Source organism: Hypomesus nipponensis, chromosome 26 (assembly GCF_054491055.1).
Source record: "Hypomesus nipponensis isolate SF chromosome 26, ASM5449105v1, whole genome shotgun sequence".
NCBI lineage: Eukaryota > Metazoa > Chordata > Actinopteri > Osmeriformes > Osmeridae > Hypomesus > Hypomesus nipponensis.
This window is the reverse complement of record NC_140386.1, coordinates 4,022,804-4,043,953: the sequence shown is the minus strand read 5'-3', so window position 1 is coordinate 4,043,953 and position 21,150 is coordinate 4,022,804. Positions and strand designations below refer to the sequence as shown.

At 48.2% G+C, this 21,150-nt stretch overlaps 1 protein-coding gene across 1 annotated transcript; it reads left to right on the top strand.

Annotated features, from left to right (window-relative positions):
• The first annotated feature begins 383 nt into the window (after window positions 1–383).
• Window positions 384–19,828, top strand: ghrhrb (growth hormone releasing hormone receptor b). Its single transcript, XM_084692773.1, has 13 exons — window positions 384–482; window positions 5,091–5,199; window positions 11,687–11,794; window positions 15,542–15,642; window positions 16,692–16,789; window positions 16,875–17,007; window positions 18,106–18,259; window positions 18,545–18,605; window positions 18,730–18,799; window positions 18,956–19,047; window positions 19,191–19,320; window positions 19,444–19,485; window positions 19,626–19,828. The coding sequence occupies exons 1-13, from the start codon at window positions 384–386 to the stop codon at window positions 19,812–19,814; spliced, it is 1,386 nt and encodes a 461-aa protein (XP_084548899.1). The 3' UTR covers window positions 19,815–19,828.
• The last annotated feature ends 1,322 nt before the right edge of the window (window positions 19,829–21,150 follow it).

Sequence of the window (21,150 nt, the reverse complement as noted above, 5' to 3'; positions counted from 1 at the left end):
TATGTTGATTTTGGTCATTTTGTGTTGCATTAAGGGTAAACAATACTGGCACATTCGTAGCCAACCAGCTGCGTGTGCGCAACCTGTACCAGTCGCAGTGGTTTTTCAGGAGGCGCGCGCCCTGTCGGTTCATTGGAGTGCTGAACCTCTTACCGGGATGAGGTCCCGGCGCCGATGCGTTTGTCTACCCGTTTGATTACAGCAAAACTTGTCGGTAACGAAGGAATGCGAGAGGACGAGTTCGTTTTAGCAATAACTTATGGCAAGGATGAGAATAATAAAATAGTTTTTTCATTGACAAACGAGAGTTGAAGAGGCTGATTTCGACTGGATTGTTTGCCGTCTATAGTTTCACTGTAGATAAATCAGTTGAACCTGAATCTATGGCTATGACACTTACCAAAACTCTGTCATTATCTAAAAGACGGATGTCCGTGTTATTGTTCTACGGACTGTGGCTGTACCTGAACGCTTTTAAATCGGTAAGTTAATGCAAAATATTTACATGAGTAATTGTATTCGCTGCTTAAATGTATTTGCGGAGGCATATTCCACGGGCATTTCTCGGAACAGACATTTAGGGGTGCTCAGCCCCCATTGAGAATGTGACATGGATACAGTGCCTTGCAAAAGTGTTAAACCCCCTTGCTCATAAATCAATCATTTCACTGGATAACATTGCATACATGTATTTATTATTGTGCAAAATATTGAATGAATGAAAAAACTGAGAAATTCCCTTTCTTCATGAACTACCAGCATCAAATGAAACGATGTGTCAACAATAAATAAACATTGTTTTAACACGTTACAGCACTGACAAATATTTAAGATTACAATAATAATTCATAATAATTCAAATGTATTACATCTTTATTATTATTTTGAGGGGTGCTGAGATTAAATTTAGGTGTGCTTGAACACCCCTAAAAAGCGTCTCAAATCGCCACTGGCATATTCAAAAAGACCCCCATTCTTGCTTTCCTTCACTTATTTTCTCTCTTGCAAGCACTAAATTCGATTAATAGATACAGTTCCATATTCTGTATTTCAAGATAAACAGCTCACTCCTGTGAACTTGCTCAGCGATAATCTTGACTGCAGTCAAACAGTCAAAAGGTGTCAAACCCTGGAGAACAGCCCACCAGTACATTAAGTCAGTAGACTAATCAATCTTAGAACAGCGCCCCTAAAACCGCACCTTGAATTGGCCTGGATGTTGGTGAGTTGTAGAAAAAGGGAGAACATCCCCAGCTTCCCTCGTGACTTTATTAGTACAGTGATATTGTGGACGCTTTTCATAACTACCTTCTGCACAGCCATGGCTCTATAAAACTATTGCCAAAGGGAAAAGCATCAATGTTCATTTTCCTATGAAATAGGAATGGAACATTTGAAATATTCAAAACCTTTGAAACCGTTCTACTTGGCCATTGAAAAAGGGAATTCATGAAAAGATGGAAAATCATGTGCTCTATTTTTCTGTCATACAAAAAATCGCTTTGGATAAGAGCGTCTGCTAAAATGAATAAATGTAAATAACGTTTCAAACGTAAACGTAAGTTATGCACGTCATGTATGCAAAAAACACTTGTCTTTGTTATTCTTGTTGATGTGAGGAATATGATCTGTCATGGCTGCGTGTCAGTCTGTTATTAAAACTCACACCTCATTAGTGAAAGTGGTCCAGTCCCATTGTAGGCTAATATATAAAACTCCAGACAACCAAGTCCAAACAGGGAGGAGTCGTACCCCCATTGATATTCACCTAAATCTATTGCATGTTTCAAACAAAGTCCTGAAAGAAAATCCCAATTAGATAAATATATGCCATCCACATCTTAATGAACAATAAGACAGCTGGATTAATACGTTGTGTTGGAGTCGTAGAATAGTTATTTCCGACTGCTCTGAGCCAAAGCTAGCCTTCACTGAAATGCTAATGATCCTATACGTTCATTTATTTGCAGTTTCCCTGAGGGTGCTATCTATAGTCTTACGGATCAGGACTCTCTCTCTCCTTTCCTCTGTCTCTCCTCTTCTCTTCTTCCTCTCCTTCATTCATCCCTTTAATTCCCTCTAAGTATTAATATTTTGGATTTTTTGGCATGGGCATGTGCTTTCAGTCACCAGTGAATATCTGTGGTGAAGAAATGCTAATGGTGCCACCCTATTTCCACAGTAACCTGTCTGTTGCATGTTAAACAGCACACCCTCTGCAAGAACATTTCCAGCAACTGAACAGGTGTATCGAGAGATTTGACCATGACGGATTGAACTCATTACAGTCTGGATCACAGTGTTGTATAACCAAACCAGACTCGTGTACGCGGTGCCTCATAAACAGCTTCACAGCAACTGCCTCGTGGGACTCAGGGTGTCTATAGGCCTCGTTACCATTAGCAACGGTGGTCGTCCCACCTGGGCCGTGATTGCGTCAAAAACACCTTGTGGTTTCGATCCCACTGAACGTCCAGAGATATGCGTGATTAGAGTGAGGAAGATGGGGAGGCTGGCTTTGGGCTGTTGGTGCCCTATGATAATGACATGGTGAAGGCCGCTATTGGATTACCATGTAATTGGATGCTCGTAACCAAAGCCATTTCCTGTGTGTAGAGGGCTAGTCTAGGATAAATGATCGCTAACCATCAAGTGTTGTCCATAACGAGTCCATAAGTGTGCCTATAGGAGCATTGGGTAATGGGATTAAACCACAAACACACAAACAGACCCCCCCAACACACACACATACACACACACACACACACACAACCACATACACACATTTAGACTTTCCTCTTCATTGTAGATGAAGCTACAGTCTGAATCAGATTGACCCATAAACGGGGCATCAATTGACTGTGCTTGGCTGCATGTGTCATAATGCGTCTGTATTTAAATAATACGTCAGGTCACCCTTCTCTATCTTGTTGCATTAATGCCAAAGAATGTGCTGGCGCATTTGTTGATACAGGACATCAAATTACAAAGAGACTCGAGGCCACACATTTATGGCCATCGTGTGTCATTTCGTTTGACACATGAAGTCTTTTTCATAAAAAATTCCTGTCTGGCGACTCGTTTGGCACCATGGATTTAGTCGGTAATCCTTAAATCAGAGATGAGGATGAGGTAAAGTATTCACGCAAGCCATGGAGAGGAGGAAAGTTATTCTGTCGAGCGCTTTCTCGTTCTTTCTCTCTTTCCCTCCTCCGCTCTTCTTTCTATCTCTCCCTCCCCTCTTCTCTCCCTCTCTCACTCTCTCCCTTGAACCCTTCTCTCTCTCTTTCTCCCACCGCCACTCATCTTCTTTTCTCTGTCGCTCTCTCTCTCTCTCCCTCCCTCTACCTCTCCGCCCCCCGCTCTCTAAGCCTCCCTCTGCTAGGCATCTCTCGCTCTCCTTCCTTCCATCTTCTCTACCTCTCTCGCTCTCCCCCTCGACCCCTCTTTTCTCTCCCCTTTTCCTCTCCACACCCTCTGCGACACAGGTTAGTTCATTCCGAGTGGAGGAAGGATTTAGTAGGTACATCCTCGGCATTCATCTGTCAGAGTTAGGGAACCTATCGTGAAACTCACTGCTGGGTGAAGTGCAGGGCAACACTGGATTTGTCTTTTTCTCTCTCTAGTCTTTTGGCAACTGAAAAGCTGGGCTCATGGTAGTAACCAACTCTCGTTTCCTCAGCGGTAAACTCCCACACATGGTTATTGTTCCTCACGCCTAAAGCTGCCTTCTCAGCCTAGATTTCCCAGCGCTTGTACGGATAGCACAACATGACACCCTCAACACGCACGCTAACGCACACGCATGCGAGCGAGCACACACACACACCTGGAATGAACGGCTTGCCGACAGATGCAGTGCAGCGAGCGATGGGTTGCGAAGGGCCATCCGTTCAGCTGTCCAATCAGTGTGAGCGTTTCCTCTTCGTGGACCGCTCTGCCCCCAGCAGCACAGCCAGCAGGGGTCGAAGGTCACGTTCACCTGCAGCGTCACCATCTGCCAGGGACGCGGGGCGTCCGCTGATGATGTCACACAGCAGCAGGATCAAATGTACATTGTTGACCGCGAAGAGACTCGAACATTAATTAGCGATGCACTTCCGCGGACATACACGTCTCACACACACAGCAACACGCATTTTCATGGACGCGTGCATGCACACGCACTCACACACACACACCTTTTCTCACGCACTCTCTCAGACACTCTTTCTCGCACGCGTAGATGGCTAGCAATCCCTCTTTTTTTTCCCGATTTGACATTTGGCTCAATTTACTCCTGAGGTGAAGGGTCACGTGAAGGAGTTGAGGACTTCCCCTCAATGCAGACGTGGGGAGTGACGAGATGTCAACGATGGGAATCTCTTGTGCTAATTGGCACGAGCTGCACGCTTACTGTCTTGAATTTTTTTTCTGTCGTTTTATTTGTAATTTTTCTGTCATTGTGGTGTTGTTTCGTCGGTCTCCATTTTTACCCTCTCAATGCCACATGTCTCGCACACGGCGAGAGGCGACAGAGCCTGAACGGGGGGGAAACGACGTCAGATGTTTTTGAACCGAAAAAAGAAAGCCGGTTTGGTCGCTCGTTGGAGTGCGTGGGCGAAGCGCCCATCGCCGCGGTGGCTGGCTGCTGCCGAGCGACGCTGTCTGGATGTCCCGGTCCAATGAGCCGCTCGCTCGCTGTCTGTCTGTCTGTCTGTCAACCACAGGTCTCCATCAGTGTCTGGTGAGGGGGGGGGGAATAGAAGGTGGGAAGGGTATTTGTGTGTGTGTGCGGGGGGGGGGGTGGGCGATGCAGTGACAGATGCTGTGACAGACGTCGCACGAATGTCAAAGAGAGAGCGGTGGGGATGAGGTTCCCCAAAAAGGGTGCCGGGGGGGGTTGGGGGGAAAAGGTGAGTGGGTAGGTGCAGTGGGGGGAGGGAGGGTGGGCTACCGGCCGATGGGAGTCCTTCCCAACCGCGTGGAGAGTCCGATGGCGCTCGGACTGACTCGGCGTCCGTGGTATCGGCGACTGACGTCCCTGTTCTCTGACCCCCCCACCCCCCACCCCCTCCACCCCCCCTCCCGCTCCCCCCACCCCCCCACAGGCTGAGGCCATCCACCCTGACTGTGCCTCGGTGGCCCATCACCTGCAGGCTCAGGAAGCCTGCCTGAAGACTCGCAGACAGGAGAGCCGCAACCGATCCACCGCGACAGGTCAGTGTGCACGATATATCTCAAGTCTAATCGACGACATTATCCACACCGGGAACTCATGATATCCTGGGAATTATGCAGAGGACCCGGTACGGTGCTTTCTATTGCCCAAGGTCGAGTCATCGATTGCGGAGATGATGCACGTCCGTGCCCTTCGTCAGTGTTTGATTCAAACTGTAGGGAGCTTATCCACCCCTTCTACAGGTGACTGGGATCTAGGCCAGAGGAACCCTGGAACATTAGCAGGTGTAATCGGGTGTGTGTTTTTTTCGCCCCCCCCCCCCGATTAGAGGCGCTCCGTTGAATCGCCATCTCATCTCGCCCGGGGACAAAGATGAGGAAAATGAGGATCAATGGAGACTCCCCCCCCCCCCCCACCCCCCCATTTATTTTTTATTTTTATGAAAACCCAGATGCGCAGGTTCATCCGGGTTTTCATTTTTTTCCAGACCTCCTTTGTTCGGCCTTCGGAGTCACTCAACGGGGGTCACTTCCCTTGGAAAAAGGAGAGCGGGGAAGCGGGGCGCGAGGAAGGCCGGGCCCGCGAGAAAACATCTGCTCCCGCCGCAGCTGTCGTCACTCAAATCGATTGCGATGGTTTGACACGATTTTCTCGCGATCGTCACCGCTGGGAGGGGTGGTTGTGTTGGGGGGGTGGTCAGAGTGGAGGGGGTTCGCTCTGCGGCCGCCTCCGCCGTACACCGATTCAGCCCTCAGACTCCCCCGTCTCCACCCCCCCCCCCCCCCCCCCCACACACACACACGCCTTCCCCAGGCGGGGCTCGTCTGGTGGCCTCACCGGATGGCAAACGTGTCAAGCGCCTTCACTGGCGGGGGGGGCCTGGGGGGCTGGGCCTGATGCAACGGGAGCCCGGAAGCGGACGTGAATATTCACGACTTGTTTACCAGAAGGACACAACAGAACAGCCTGGCCCAGAGGGTTGAGACAGACAGCCCTCGGCGGTTCTCCACAGCCACTCTCACACCCTCCCAGCTACCCCGGGAGCTGGAAAGAGGCACGCTTGGACCGGATGGGTCTCCGAAGACTCGGTTTTGACCCAGCACCTCACAAACTTCTCTGAGGGGGGTGTGGATGAGAGGGTGGTGATGGCGGCGCTAGGGGCTAGTGTGGTGGTGGTGGGGGGTGATGAGAGGGTGAGATGGCGGCGCTAGGGGCTAGTGTGGTGGTGGTGGGGGGTGATGAGAGGGTGGAGATGGCGGCGCTAGGGGCTAGTGTGGTGGTGGTGGGGGGTGATGAGAGGGTGGAGATGGTGGCGCTAGGGGCTAGTGTGGTGGTGGTGGGGGTGATGAGAGGGTGGAGATGGTGGCGCTAGGGGCTAGTGTGGTGGTGGTGGTGGTGGATGTTAATAAGGGTCAGCCACACATAGCTCTCTCATCTGGCCAACCCACGGCCTAATTACCGGTCAGCTAATGCTGAAAGACGAGGAGCTGAACGACGCTGACTTCTGTGGAAACCACGAAAGGATCACAAGGTCAGAGAGAGGACAGGGCGGATGGGGGGAGAGACGGAAATCATTGAGTGACGCCGGGGCGGGAATGTGAACGGCAGGGGCGTCGCGAGCCATGTTTTCCCTTGACTGCAGCCCCTGACATTTTGAGTGCAGTCCCGAATGTCATTTTGATCCTATCTATGTGTTTTTTTTAAACAATGTGTGCGATGTGGGAGTTTTCGTGACATGCTGTAACAGTCCGTCAAAAGAAAAGTAGTGTCTTCAGCTCTATCGAGCTAACTAAAGGGGTGTGGGTCTGGTGGTTCACACTGAGTGACAGTCAGTGACAGTGGGAAGAGAGTCAGCGGCAAGAGACTAGAGGAGAAAGGGCAGAACATAGGCAAATCGCACTGGATATTCTTCTATTTTTCCAAGGGAGGAGTAAAGATATGAATCTAGCTTTTAAAGAAACTTGCCTGTTGGTTTATGATATCATTGGATTTGGCACATGCATTCATGGTAACAATTAGGGTAAACGAATGTCTATATTCCATAAAGCTCAAAAAACTGTACATCTACTCTCAAAATGTGCTAAAAGAATGTGCGTGCTCAAATTCTATGATTATGTCTGTGGCTGAGGTCAAATAAAGCACAGGTTACTTAAGGTCCGATATTAGGTTTGGGCTAAGCCCCGAATGTTAACAATTCCTGGCAATGCCCCTGGTGAATGGCAGTGAATAGTCTTATTTGGGGACAGTTATCAATAAACGGACTTGCTTCCGGTCGTTGTCAGGTGAATGGTGTCATTTGGTGTGTGAACACATTGTGTGTGTTCAAGGTCAAGTTCCTTCATAAAGCATACTCTCTTTTGGAAGTCGCTTTGGATAAAAGCGTCTGCCATATTCATAAATGTAATTTAAAGTCAATATAAAGCACATCTGAAAACTAGACATCTTGCAACCCTATTGCTGTACAACACAGTAAAAACATATATTTACATCAGAATAACATTGAAAAATAAAAAATCTGACAAATCAAACATTGTAAAATGTACAAATCAAAAACCCTGTACATCTCAGACAACATCATAGGCTATAGAGAAAATATGTGTATTTCATCTAGATTTAAATACGGCCAAATGGTCTAGGTGCAAGGACGTATTTCACCCTTCCCGTTGGCATTTTCACGGTACATTGCCTACGCTGACCCTCCTGCCCCCATTCAACACGGTCACTGTCATTAACGGTAGGACCAAAAAGAACTGCAATGTAGGCCTACTGGTTGCACTCACAAATGTAACAGATCATTGAAAGAGTACAGTCGAAAACGCAAGTGTGCATGCGCGCAGCATGCGAGCGTGCGTCCGTGCTCGTGTGTCTCAACATGTCCCCAAAGTTACCTATTTATCGCGGTGTGCAGTTCAACTCCCCCAGGCCCCAGCTCTCTTCTCAGTCTCGCTCCGACGCCATCCATCACCACGACAGCACCGCGGGGACGGAACAGAAAGCGAGGGAGTTGGCTCATGTAGAAGAGGAGAGAGTGAGCGACAAATAAACACCCTTGATGGCCGAGCCGTTGAAACATGTTGAGTTTCCTTTATTGAGGCAGCCAGATGTATCCGTTTAAGACACGTCGTTCATGACTTCAAAGACCGCTCAAAGAACAGGTCGATTCGACAGAGGTCGATTTCACCGAATGAAGGATTAAAAGGTAAATACGTAATGTTGAAACCAACATCGTGCCAACAAACATCAGTTGGGCAAATGCGTGAGACATGACATGAGAGCCTTGTGTTCATCTGATACAGGTTTATGGGTTTCTGTTACGAAAACGGAGGAAATAACCACTGATGATGCCCCGTGTCTCCTTTTGTCTTCTTCTCTCGCTCTTTCTTTTTGTTCTTTCTGTCTTATTTCACCTCTCCATCTCCCAGAGAGCCACAACTACGCAGTAACCTCAATCACATATCGAATCACGTCTCCCATTGAAGGATCTGGTCTCTCGCATCCAAACGACACCTAGCATTTTGCGCAATATCGTAAACAGCGTTAGGAACAAGGGCTGTCAGCGTAGAAGCAACGGAAGACAGAGGCGGCGTTAGGTTGTGCACTGTTACCCCCCTTAGCCTGGGGGTGGGGATTGAAACTTGAGAAGAGAAAGGACTAATAATTCAGGGCCCTTGGCAAACCAGATCATGTCTATACTGCAGCTCAGGACAATATCAACCGTGTATTTCCAATAACACTGCTCCTCTAGTGGACTATAAACCTCCATAAATGTCAGATGATGGATTTTTTTTTCTTTTTTGTATTTACTGGACGTACTGCCGCGACGCACAAAAGACCAGGAGAGAAGATTCTGACCGGAAAACAGGCATACTTGACTCCATGTCCTCACCTCTAGGCATTTCAGACCGCAGGTTTTCAGAGAGCTTAAAGAAGACAGTATAAATCAGAAGATAGTGGAGTCTCCGGTGAACCTTTTAGCGTCCCCCTGTAATAGCCTTCTCCGAGGTAAGATAGGAAGATAGCTCGAGCTTTTATTGGAAAGCTTGCAAACGTGGGTCGAGCACAACTTAGGGTGCACGTCGTGCGTCCGTAAGTGCGCACGTGCGTGCCCACGTGCATGGTTGGGGTTCGTCATTGTACGCTCAGATGGATAGGCATAGAGAAGGAGTCATAGGTCCCGCAATCCTCATGGAGATAAGCCCTCCTGAAATAGAATGGCTGAATGAATACAACACACAAAGTTTCTGTTTCGGAGAGCGTGAGGAGGAGGGCACTTGGGCCAGGCGATTAGGCTACTTAGTGCACCTGCGGACGGGAAAAGGGAGAGAATCCCCCCATTCATCCATCACTCCAGCTCCATTCTCTGACAGAGAGCAAGGCTGGAGCTAATCACTCCCTAATGAGGTTGATTACTAAGGCCACCGGCGACACCTCTCAGCCATCACACTCAGCACAACGGGAAGAATTTCTAGTTCGTGTTGTGCAGCCGTAAACAAATATAAGAGTGGTCGTTCATTAGCCAGAATGCTATTAGCGCCCTCAACTGAACCGCCCGGTGCTAAAAACTGCCTTACTTTCCATACACGTAGCTGTAGATATGAAATTAACGACACGGCCAACATATGTATCACGTGAAAACTTAGTTTGACCAGGGAGAAAGGACAACGGCAACGTGACTTGGCAACCTCAAACAGAATTCCCGGTATCAGCCAAAAGCTTTTTTTGATTATGAATGAGAAGTCGTCTGACTTATGTTTTAATTGATGCTGGTCTGAAGGTCTTTGATGTTGCAGGCGTTCTGGCAGGGGAGAGAACGCGAGAGAAAGAGACAGAGACAGACAGAGAGAAAGGAAGAGAGAGAGAGAACGAGAGAGAAAGAGACAGAGACAGACAGATAGAAAGGAAGAGAGATCGAGAGAGATGGCCTTCTCATTACCACTGGAATAACATCATATTGCGTCATAGACGCCATGTGGGTGACACACAGGAGGACTTCAAACATCACTAAATCAAACGCTCCTCTCCTCAGACTTGGGGGAACCCCTTAGAAAAATTCAGTTTTTCTTTACGGGATGAGAACTCATAAGTTAGGGGTAAAAGTTTACTAGAGATCCAGACATTTAGGCCGACTGAATCGGTTTTAAGAATGGAATGGAGAGAGAGCATATCGTTTGAACAGAGAGAGAGGGAGAGAGAGACAGGATGAGTCGCCCGGATTGACATCCAAGGGTTCATTAGCATTTGGAATAGATTGTCTCGTCTCGTCTCTAAGACCTTGGTCTTATCTCAGGAGTGCCTCTGCCTACTCAATCAGAATTAGACACAAATCCCAAATTGAACAAACCGTCTTTCATTAGCTTTCAACAGAGTCAAATACATTTTCTATGTGTCTTTCTGTTTCACTCTGCCTTCCTTCCTTCACCTTTCTCCAGGTGAACAAATCAAAAGTGGTTTGTGGTGACAGTATGTGTGTGTGATGTGCGTAAGGTGTGAGGGGGAGTGATTCAGCACGTGCCTGCCAGTGAAAAGGGCCCGCTATGCAATTTTCTGCGTAAATTATGTGTGTGGAACCACATATTCTGTGTGTGTATATTGGCGCACAGGTTATAAGCGTGTCCAACAACGAGAAATAATTAGCTTACCAGAAAGGCCGTAGAGAAGAAAAGGAGCTTTGGATCTTCTGTTGAAATGCCACCCTTGAGCTCTCATTAACATCCCGTCGATGAAAGAGAAAGAAAGAGATAGGGAGAAACGGGGGAAGAAAGAGATAGAACTAGAGAGAGATGGAGAGAGAGAGTGAGGGAAAGAGAGAGAGCACGAGAGAGATAGGGACAGAGGGAGGGAGAGAGAGAGGGGGGGAGAAAGAGATTGAAATAGAGAGGGGGTCGGAGAGAGAGGAAAAATGGATAGAGAGAGGAAGGATAGAGAGAGAGAGAGCGAGTGTGAGAGAGAGAGGGAGTATATTAAGATAATGCTCGCTTTGTGGACAAGCTATCTATCACTTCAACTCATCTCACACTTCACTTCAACACACAATTGACCTTCTCCTTGCCCTCTTCCCAAACGTCCTCCCTCACCCCAGTGCGACAACCCCCATTACGGTGTTTTTAACACCGGCATTTAGCAATAGCTGTGTATGGGCGCTTGCTTCATTTGACATTCCAATAAAAACTGCCAGTTACCCATCCATCCACCTTCTTCAGGATCATATCTTATTTTTACCAATGGGGACTCCTGACATTAATCGTCTTTCAGGGGTTGATGAAGATTGGATTTACATTTTCAATTACCTTCCAGGTCAACCCAATTTTTCTTTTTTTACAGGCTAGCACTGGTGTTCTTAAACAGCCAAGAAAGGGATTATTAGTCTTCATCTTAAACATTGTCCTTCAGCTGAACCCTATTATGACATATAGCTTTTTAAAGTTCACCACTGACTAATGTATAGAGGTATAAATCCGTTTTCTGCCGGTCCACTGAAGGTAAGTGACACGCCATCCTAACATCCTGTCTTCTTGTGTCCGTCAGGCTGCCGGACGGAGTGGGACGATATTCGCTGCTGGTACCGTGCCGAGGTTGGCCAGGTCGTTAGCGTCTCCTGCGCTAACGTGTCCAAGCTCTTTGCCAACAACCAAGGTAACGCCCGTCTAACCTTTGACCATGTGACCTCTATGAAAATACCAGGAAGTCGCTGAAGCATCACAGTCAGCCATGTTTCGTTTTTTTTGTTGCTAGGGAAGCCGGTGACACACAATTAGCAATAAAATAGCTCAGCACTGGCTGTGCCGTTGTGTTCCTACGGAGAGAAGTTTGTTTATTTGAACTTTGACCCTGGTTGCCGCTGGCCTTTCAAAGCGCAGCCAAGGAGATAACAGCTGTTGGGTATTTGATGTAGCCGACAGGGCAGAACACGAATAACAATAATAGAATACTAACATTCAGTGTTTCAGAGTTCACCAAACGATACCGTAATAACATCATGTACGGAAAGGAAGAGCAACACATGGCAAAACCTCATCAGTCAGATGGGGTGTTTGGACCTGAACGGAGATCTTCCAGAACTTTACTTCTTTTGAATAAAACTGAAATGCGTCGTACACAAAACAACGTTGTTAGATGTTCTTCACACCCTGCGGTTAGCGTTCGCGTTGTCTAAAAACACGTGACACAGCTACCTTGCGCGCGTGGCGCGTACCTCTACGTTGCCGCCGCTCCCTGCCCTGCATCTCACCACGCGGTGAACAGAGACCACATTTCTTATCTCGACTCCAAAGTTTGGGTTTACTCCCGACGTCGAACCTTTGGACATCCATCTTTGGAGTTTAGAATTCGTCTGAGTGGCCATGGTTATATTTAGCCTGTCTGTGGATGTGTGTTATGGTCGGTTTGTGACAGTGTTTTGAACGAAGAACTGGGCCCATTGTGGACTCTGAGGATTCCTCCACTGTGAGATAAAGCTCAGCTTCTCCAGGCTGTGTATACATGACCCCACACCCGCACCCAGCTGGCCCGCCCAGCCAAGGAAAATAAACAGCCACAGACTCTCATGCCTCATAAAATGGTTGACGTTAGATAAAGAGTAGCCGTTGTAATTGTGAGCATTAGCTGTGTAAACGGATAACGTCCCGCACATACAGACACGTCCCTGTATGCGTGCAATGCCGTTTGTACAAGGACCGGTAACTTGTGTCCGCTCTGTGTATCTCCTTGTAGTCCAAAACAAACTCAGCGACGTCCATATATATATATATATATATATATATATATATATATATATATATATATATATATATATATATATATATATATATATATATATATATGCGGAGACAGCTTTATGATGTGCATGTGGAGGATTTTTGGTTGTGTGCGTGTGTGTATGTGAGTGTGTTAAGGGAGGGGTGCTGTGTGTGTGTGTGGGGGGGTTTAAGTTTTTATTTTTCTCAGTGAATGAGGGACTGCTCAATAACAGGTGAAAAAGAAAGAAATGGATGAAAAGAGGGCGAGAGAGACAGAGAGAGAGAGAGAGAGACAGAAAGAGAGAGAGAGGGACCTAAAGGGAGAAACCCTCCATAAAGCTCTTGCCGAGGAGAGAGCGCGAGTGAGACAGAGACAGGCACAGAAAGAGCCCTCATCAAAGCTCGCCATGTAACTTGAGCTCAGGCTTCAGCGTGTGTAGGTGTGGGGTGATGGAGGGGAGGGGGGGGTGTTACGGTTAGTCCTTCACAACCTCTTCACTCAGTTCGGAGTAGGCGCCATGTTCTCCTCCCTCCCCTCTCCCCGGGCTTCCTCCCCCTCAGACTCCCCTCTGGGTGAGGCGTCCACGAGGTCGGCGGATCCCGCTCCAGCGAGAGGGCGAGAAAGAAAACACACCCCAAAAAACGAGGAAATAATGGGAAAATCAAAGGGTTCGCCGGGAGAGTCAAGAGTGTGAGGAAGGAGTGTTAGCGCTGCTCGTTAGCCACATTGGTTCAGCGTTGTTCTGTCTCTGGGGTCTTAGCCCTGGCCCTGGCCTGCTCTTGGCTAGCTCGCTCAGCCAGCGAAATCACCCACCCACTGTCATTGTCTGCAGGGCTCCAAGCTACGCTAAGCACGCCACAATATGCTAATGCTAAAACATGGAGAAGAATTCCGACAGGCTAAGTTTTCAGTCAAACCGCCCACAACTCAATCCCCCACACTCTGCCACGGCAGTCTTGCGGAAAAAAACAAACTGACAAATGTATATCCGTCATCCATACGGCGCATCATTTTATAGGCCGATGTGGGGCTCACTACGAGTTCAATGTCCTCCCGCCACACAAACTCATCCATTCTACTTTTCTCTTGGTCTCTCTCTCTCTCGCATGCATACGCATACACACGGTGAACTATGTGACCTTCGATATGGATCTTGTTTGCAGTAGAACTTGTGGGAGTGTGTCCAGTCTAACTAACTCTCGACCATGCAGGGAGAAAGTTCCATCCTCCAACAATCATTCATATTCATCATATCTCTCCGGTCATTGGTCATTGACACATCCAGCAGAGCTCTGCATGAAGCGGTCTGGGCAAGTGACTGTTCTGCTACAAACGGTTATAATGCTTCTGTGTAAACACGTGTGCACATGAACAGGATGTCATAGTGTGTAGCTTTTAGATTCATGGCCGACAGCTGTGTGTGTTCAGTATGAGTGTGTGTGTGTGGCTGGGTGTAAATGTGTGTGTTTGTGTGTGCATTGTGAAGCATTGAGAACAAGACCGTTTGTGTGTGTGTGTGTGTTTTACGATGTGTGTTATCAGTCATCTTTCCTCTAGAGGATGAGGGAGAGGCGCATCTCCATATCCCCCCCCCCCCGCCCCCCCCCCGCCCCATGTTATTAGGAAGCAGATGGAATTATGGTCCGTCCCATTAAATCCTAATGAACAGAGCATGAGGGATATATCTCCGGTGACCGACACTCCTCGTCCATCACAGCATCAGCATATGTCACCGTGTGTGTGTGCGCTTGCGTGTGTGTATGTGTATGTGTGTTGTGTGTCTTCGACTCACTTCATCCATCACGACGATGGCCCAGTTGTGTCAGTGAATTTCACCCGCCACAGAAATCGGACGGTTGTCCACGACGGACAGAAAACCTCTCGCACGTTGGACACGTCCCCGTGGCGAGGGATTGGTCGCAGGTGACCTCACCCGACGTTTCCGGGGTCCAGCGGTTCGAAACAGCAACGGTCTTACTGGATGGGCTAGCTCCGGGTGTTGTCCGGGAGTCTCGATGCATCAGCCAAGACAAACCTCCAAGTCGTTCTGACCCTCACTGACCCTTAGCTGCTCTGCATATTCATATCTGTCAAAACACGCCAGTCTTGAAATGTGTTGGGAGCGCAACCCTGTTGGTGTTTTGTGCCTCTTGAACGCACATCAGAAAACACACACACACACACAGGAGCCGTTTTTGTTTTGTTTTTGTTGCTTTTTTAGATTGCTTGGACTACTTTGTAATATGTTCCTCCTGCCATCTGGACTTGGTGGGATCGTTAGGCCCAGCTTAGGAGGGTGTGCATTCCTGTCCTCTCCCTTCAATGGTCTCTACATCCTGTCTTCTGTCTGTTTTTGATATCAGTGACGCAGATATATGTTTTTCGTGTGTGTGTGTGTGTGTGTGCAAGCGAGTGCCATCATGTCAAAAGATCAGAATCAGAATCAGAAGGGATGTTATTCGCCATGAATGTTTGCACAAACTAGGAATTTACTTTGGCAGGGAGGTACATACATTAAACATATAGGAATATTGAAAGATGAATATTGAAGAATATTGAATATAGAACGATGATTTGACAATGTGTGCACTATGTGTGCGTTGACTTTGGCCTTGGAGTCTGATTGGCTGCTGTTTCTCCCAGGTCACATCTACAGGAACTGTACACAGAATGGCTGGATGGACCTGTACCCCTCGTACGAGGAAGCCTGCGAGTTTGCCGAGGATGCGGAGACAGAGAGTGAGGTAGATGCTCCAAAGTTTCCGTTCGCTGTGACTCACCCGCTCACCCAGAATGACTCGCAGCCTTTGATGTACGTCTTATGTAAACTGCTTCCTGTCTCCTTGTACAGCTTTTTTTTAAGACTCCATCTGTTTTTTTGTCTCTGTGCCAGCCTGTCTCACTGCCAAGTTGTCTGTCTCACTGTTAGTCTGCCTGTCTCACAGTTCGTTTGCCCGTCTCACTGTCGATATGCCCGTCTCACAGTTAGTCTGCCTGTCTCACTGCAGCTGCATTGCTCCATTGCTGAACCTGAGAGTGGATCCGATTTTTTGGATGAACACAGCCAAGCGGCATTCGTGTCACAGCCAGCATCTTTCCAAGCGGATAGTGAGTGTTCCTCGCACGTGAGAGTCCTAGCTCGTGCTGCAAGGCGGGCCCCTGGACCCGCTAGTCAGGCTGGATGTGAAGCTTTAGTCTGAGCCGGAGTCCGAAATGGGAAGGTTTGCAGGAAGGACAGATAAAGAGATGAGCTGTGTCGATCGTTACGGTGTGCAGACCCTAGGATGTCCGTCTTCCATCCAGTCTGCCCCTTTTCTCCGGCTTTTTCCAACGGCCCCCTTTTTTTTTTATCTTTATCTGTTTATCCTCATCCCCTTTCTCTTCTGCTCTCCTTCCTCACGGCTGAACAGCGGTGTTTATACTGAGACACACACATTCAATTCCACTCTCCCACACACTGAAGACCAGACACGTGTGCACACACACACACACACACACACACACATACATACACACTTACTTCCTAGTCAAGCCAGGGGCAAAGAGCTGGAGCATGCCCTCCATGTGATCATGCTCATTAAGAACAGTCTCTCTCCCCAGACAGAAATAAAACTGTATTTTTTCCTGTCTGGAGAAATGAATTAGCTGCTCGCACTGCTTTTTGTATAATTCGAATTTGTGTCGAGCCAAACAGCATCAAGGGCCAGGTGGGAGGAAGAGATGCGCTTCTCCACTTGCCCAGAAAGTGAGATTGACGAAAGCCTTCCGGATTGTTCTTTTTTTTTTCCTCCAGACAACGTACTTCTCGACCTTCCAACAGGTGTACACGGCGGGCTATGCCACCTCCCTCATCACCCTCATCAGTGCCATCTTTGTTTTCACCGTGTTCAGGTAAGCCGGCTGCCCAAACGTAGGTGAGAAATACAGTAGAACGTGAAGGCACACGAGGAGACAAATGCACTCCCCCTTTCAACAGGAAGTTCCACTGCACCAGGAATTACATCCACATCAACCTGTTCTCCTCCTTCATCCTGAGAGCCAGCGCGGTGTTCATCAAAGACGGGGTGCTGTTCGCTGACGAGAACCTAGACCACTGCTTTATGTCTACGGTGAGTGCAGCACGGTGGAAGAGGGACACTTCTCCATCGACCTCCATCCCTCGCCATCGCGCATGCGAACAGCAGAATCCCCCGAGTTGCAAATTGACACGGCCTCTCAACCCCTAAAGGGCCAATTTGGTCACGTCGTGGCCGTTCGATTGTCTTCGGGCCGTTAGATGGCAGATGTGTCGTCTTTAAGGGGCAGGCGGGACGACGAGCTCAGGCCGGCTCCACCCGCTCGCGTCAAACTCGAGAATCCCAAGGGCAACTGTGGGAAGGAGGCGACACAGGGTTGGGGTTGGGGGGGATGTAGCGATGAGGCCCGCTCTCACGGGCAAACTGCTCTTCCGATAGAATGATAGGATGGCGAGCTTTAAAATGCACCCCCTGCCTCCTCTCCGTACCCCCTCCCCCACTCCCCCCCCCCCCTTGTTCCCACTCCGTGCTGGCAAGACTTGGGGATCAGCAGATCAGCAGCGGAACGTTACGGGGAGATGTGAGAGACAGATTTAGAGGAGGACCGTGCTTATGTGTGTGTGTATGTGCGTGTGGTTCTCGGTCTCTCGTTCAACTCGGGACAGCGGGAGCTACATTTTGAAAGTGAATCCACCTGTGAATCCACGCTGGGACCTGGCTGAGGGATTAGAGAAATAGAAATCTCAAAACGTGTGAGGATAGGAGATAGTGTGGATTGTGACCCAGGGGGTGGAAGTGGACGGGGAGGGCAAGGCTTAGGTGGGGGGTGGGGGGCGGTCTCTCTGTAGATAGGCACGGACCGTCATCTTTAGGGGCTTTGAAATCGCCGCCCTGATATCGACCCCAGTACTAATTAGAACACGCACACACACGAGCCCCCCAAAAAACGCTCGCACATTCACCGACTGGACTTACACACACAGACACACACATGCGCGTCATTCAGCAGAGGTTTTCCAGATATGGTATCGATGCACTTCACAGTGATTATGATCAGTTTCCCCGGCACCCTCCAGCTATCACAGACCTCCCAGAGTCGCTCAACGGTGACAGCACAGGCCAATCGGAAACATTGTCTGAGACGCCGACATGTTACTACAAAGGCAAAATGTCGATGCTTTCTTCCTGTAGACTTCCTGCAAGTCTGCGGTGGCCTTCTTCCAGTTTAGCATCCTGGCTAACTACTTCTGGCTCCTGGTGGAGGGCATGTACCTCCAGACCTTGCTGGCCCTCACCTTTGTCTCCCAGAAGAAATATTTCTGGTGGTACACTCTCATCGGCTGGGGTGGGTGTCCTCTCGCTCTCTTTCTGTCTCAGTCCCGGTCGGCGTCTCTCTCTCTTTCTGTCCCTGTCTCTCCATCTCTGTCGCACGCTCTGTGTTTGGGATTGGTATCTCTCACTCCCTCTCTCCCTCTCTCTCTCTCTCTCTCTCTCTCTCTCTCTCTCTCTCTCTCTCTCTCTCCATCTCTCTCTGTGTGCGTCGGTTTCTGTCTTTCTTTTCCGGTGTCTCTCGCTATTTCTGTATCTCTCTTCCTCTCTATCTGGTTCACGCCTGTCATCTATGTCGCAGGTCTCCCAGCTCTTATACTGACGGTGTGGGTCCTGACGCGCAACTTTTACGATAACCGAGGGTGAGGATAAATCTTACCCCAGCAGATGTGGTAGATGCGATCGGAAAAAAACACACACTTTAAAGGGGACGATGTGGAGGATGACGGGACTATGTGTGGATGATGTTGCTCTGCCTGTACATAGATGTTGGGATGACACGGATGTGGCCTTTATCTGGTGGATCATCAAAGGGCCCATCACTGCATCGCTGCTGGTGAGACTACAAAAACAAATGCAACTACAAATCCCATCACAACGTAGGCTGTTTGGCCTGTCACTATATTGGATGGTATGGAATGTGTGTCATTCAGAGGCAAAAAGACAGTGCTTGGGGTGAGAGCTCAACCTAACCACGTCCCCACCTGTTCAGGTCAATTTCATCATCTTCATCAACGTGATTCGAATTTTGGTCCAAAAGCTCAAATCTCCTGGTGTTGGAGGGAACGACGCCAGTCATTTCATGTAAGTCTCCGAGAAATATCCTTCCATAAGTACATTTATTAAGTACACACACACATACACTCACACACATTGACACCCCCTCCCACATACACTCCCAGATATATTATTTATTATCTGTGCTCTGTGTGTGTGTGTCCATTCAGGAGACTGGCCAAATCCACTCTGTTTCTGATCCCTCTGTTTGGGATGCACTACATGGTGTTTGCCTTTCTACCGGAGAACACGGGAGAGGAGGCCCGTATCTTCATAGAACTGGGCCTCGGCTCCTTCCAGGTGTGTGTGCGCGCGCGAGCGCTTGTGTGTGTACGCATAGAAACGCGAGGAGCATTGTATTTATTTTCGCGAGGACATTTACCGCCGCGAGTGTTGTGTGTAATAAATTGTCATCCCCCGCAGGGCTTCGTCGTGGCTCTGCTGTACTGTTTCCTTAACGGAGAAGTAAGCAGGGAAGAGTTATACACCGTGGAGACAAAGTCAGAGATAAATTTGAAGTCATAAACATAGATGATATTTCCTCACCGAGTCGTATGCGTCTTGGTGACAGTAGTATGTGTGTGTGCGTGTGTGTGTGTGTCAAGGTTCAAGCAGAGCTGAAGAAGAGGCTGTGGAAGTGGCAGACTCAGAGTTACCTGAGCTACAGTAAGCGGCGTCGCACCCTGTTCACCGAGAGCAGCACCGTCACCCAGATCTCCGTCCTGGAGAAGTCCAGTCCCAAAGAGCCGCCCAACACGGACACCCTGGTCAACAACACTGTGTCCTCGGTCTGAAAGAAGGCAACGAAAAAAAATAACCCCGCCTCTCTCTCTCTCCTCTTCATTGACCTCTCTTCCTCCTCACCCACGGCGTCTTTCTCCTCTTCCCTCTCCTCCTACTCCCCCTAGCTCTTCTCTCTCTCCCCTTTTCTCGCTCTGCTCGGCCCTTTTACAGAACGGATTGTACCCTGGGGTGGCCAGATCTTAGATATTTCTCTGAATGTGCAAAGAACAAGTGGCAAGTTTTGTTTCTTTGCTGAAGTGAAGGGTCGCTGGATAAGTTAAAAAGGGGTCTGTCTCGTGGCTCTACGTTGTGTGCCTGGTAACTAGTTCATGGATTTTATTTGATGATTTAAAAAAAAAATATATATATATTATTGATTGGTTTCTAGATTGGCCTGTGTATTGCTATGGTTAAAGATCATGTTGCTCGTGAATGCTTCAGGTTACCGTAAAGCAGGGGAAAAAATGCTTTCTTACCCTCCAGCGTCACAAGGACACATACAGGATATGTCCACCAGGGCAATTTGAATGAGCGTGTTGTTCTTGAGTTTCTGCTACGACTGACAGACATTGTGAGGCGGGCAGCGTGGCTAATGGTCAGGCTAGCATGGAAAAAGGCCCATGAATGAACGAGGAATCCCATGCCTGTTACATTTGTGTCAGTGCAGGTGTAGGTGAGAGGAGGCCGTCTGAACAGGTCCAGATAGAAGGAACCATCCAGAAAGCCCCTCTCACAAGGGAACAGTGTTCACACTGAGACAGGGCTACCGTAGCGACCCAATGAGACCTGTGACACCATTCAAACACTGCCAGGGACATTAGTTTGCAGAAACAGTAGAACACCATTTAGTATCCTCCTCATCAACCAAACTGTACAGTACCGCTTTAACCTTACCGATTTCGACTACATGCAAGATGTTGCACAGTGCATTAGAGCACATCTGGAGCACTAGACTGTAAAACATGTTTTATTTCAGATTTGGAGGTTTTCTGTTTGAAGTTGTATATCTTACTGTAGTGCTATTGTAAATAGACATGAATGAGTTGTGAGGTGTGACTGTGCTTGGACAATTTGGAAGCATTGCTTCAAAACATTTTACAAGGCAGGTTAACCTGCTCTAGGATTGAGTTTGAAGCCTGTATTTTTGTATCGCAAAGGATATGTGTACACTGCTGAAAGAAACATTATACATGGGAAATAAGTGGTAATCAAGTTATATCATAATTTAAATAAATCCATTTATATATATAAAGAACACTTTTCAAAAGAAGACATGTGTCACTATTAGGTACTGTATACAGGATAGTGTAGACAAAGTGTGTTGTATCAAAAGATTTGTTACATTAA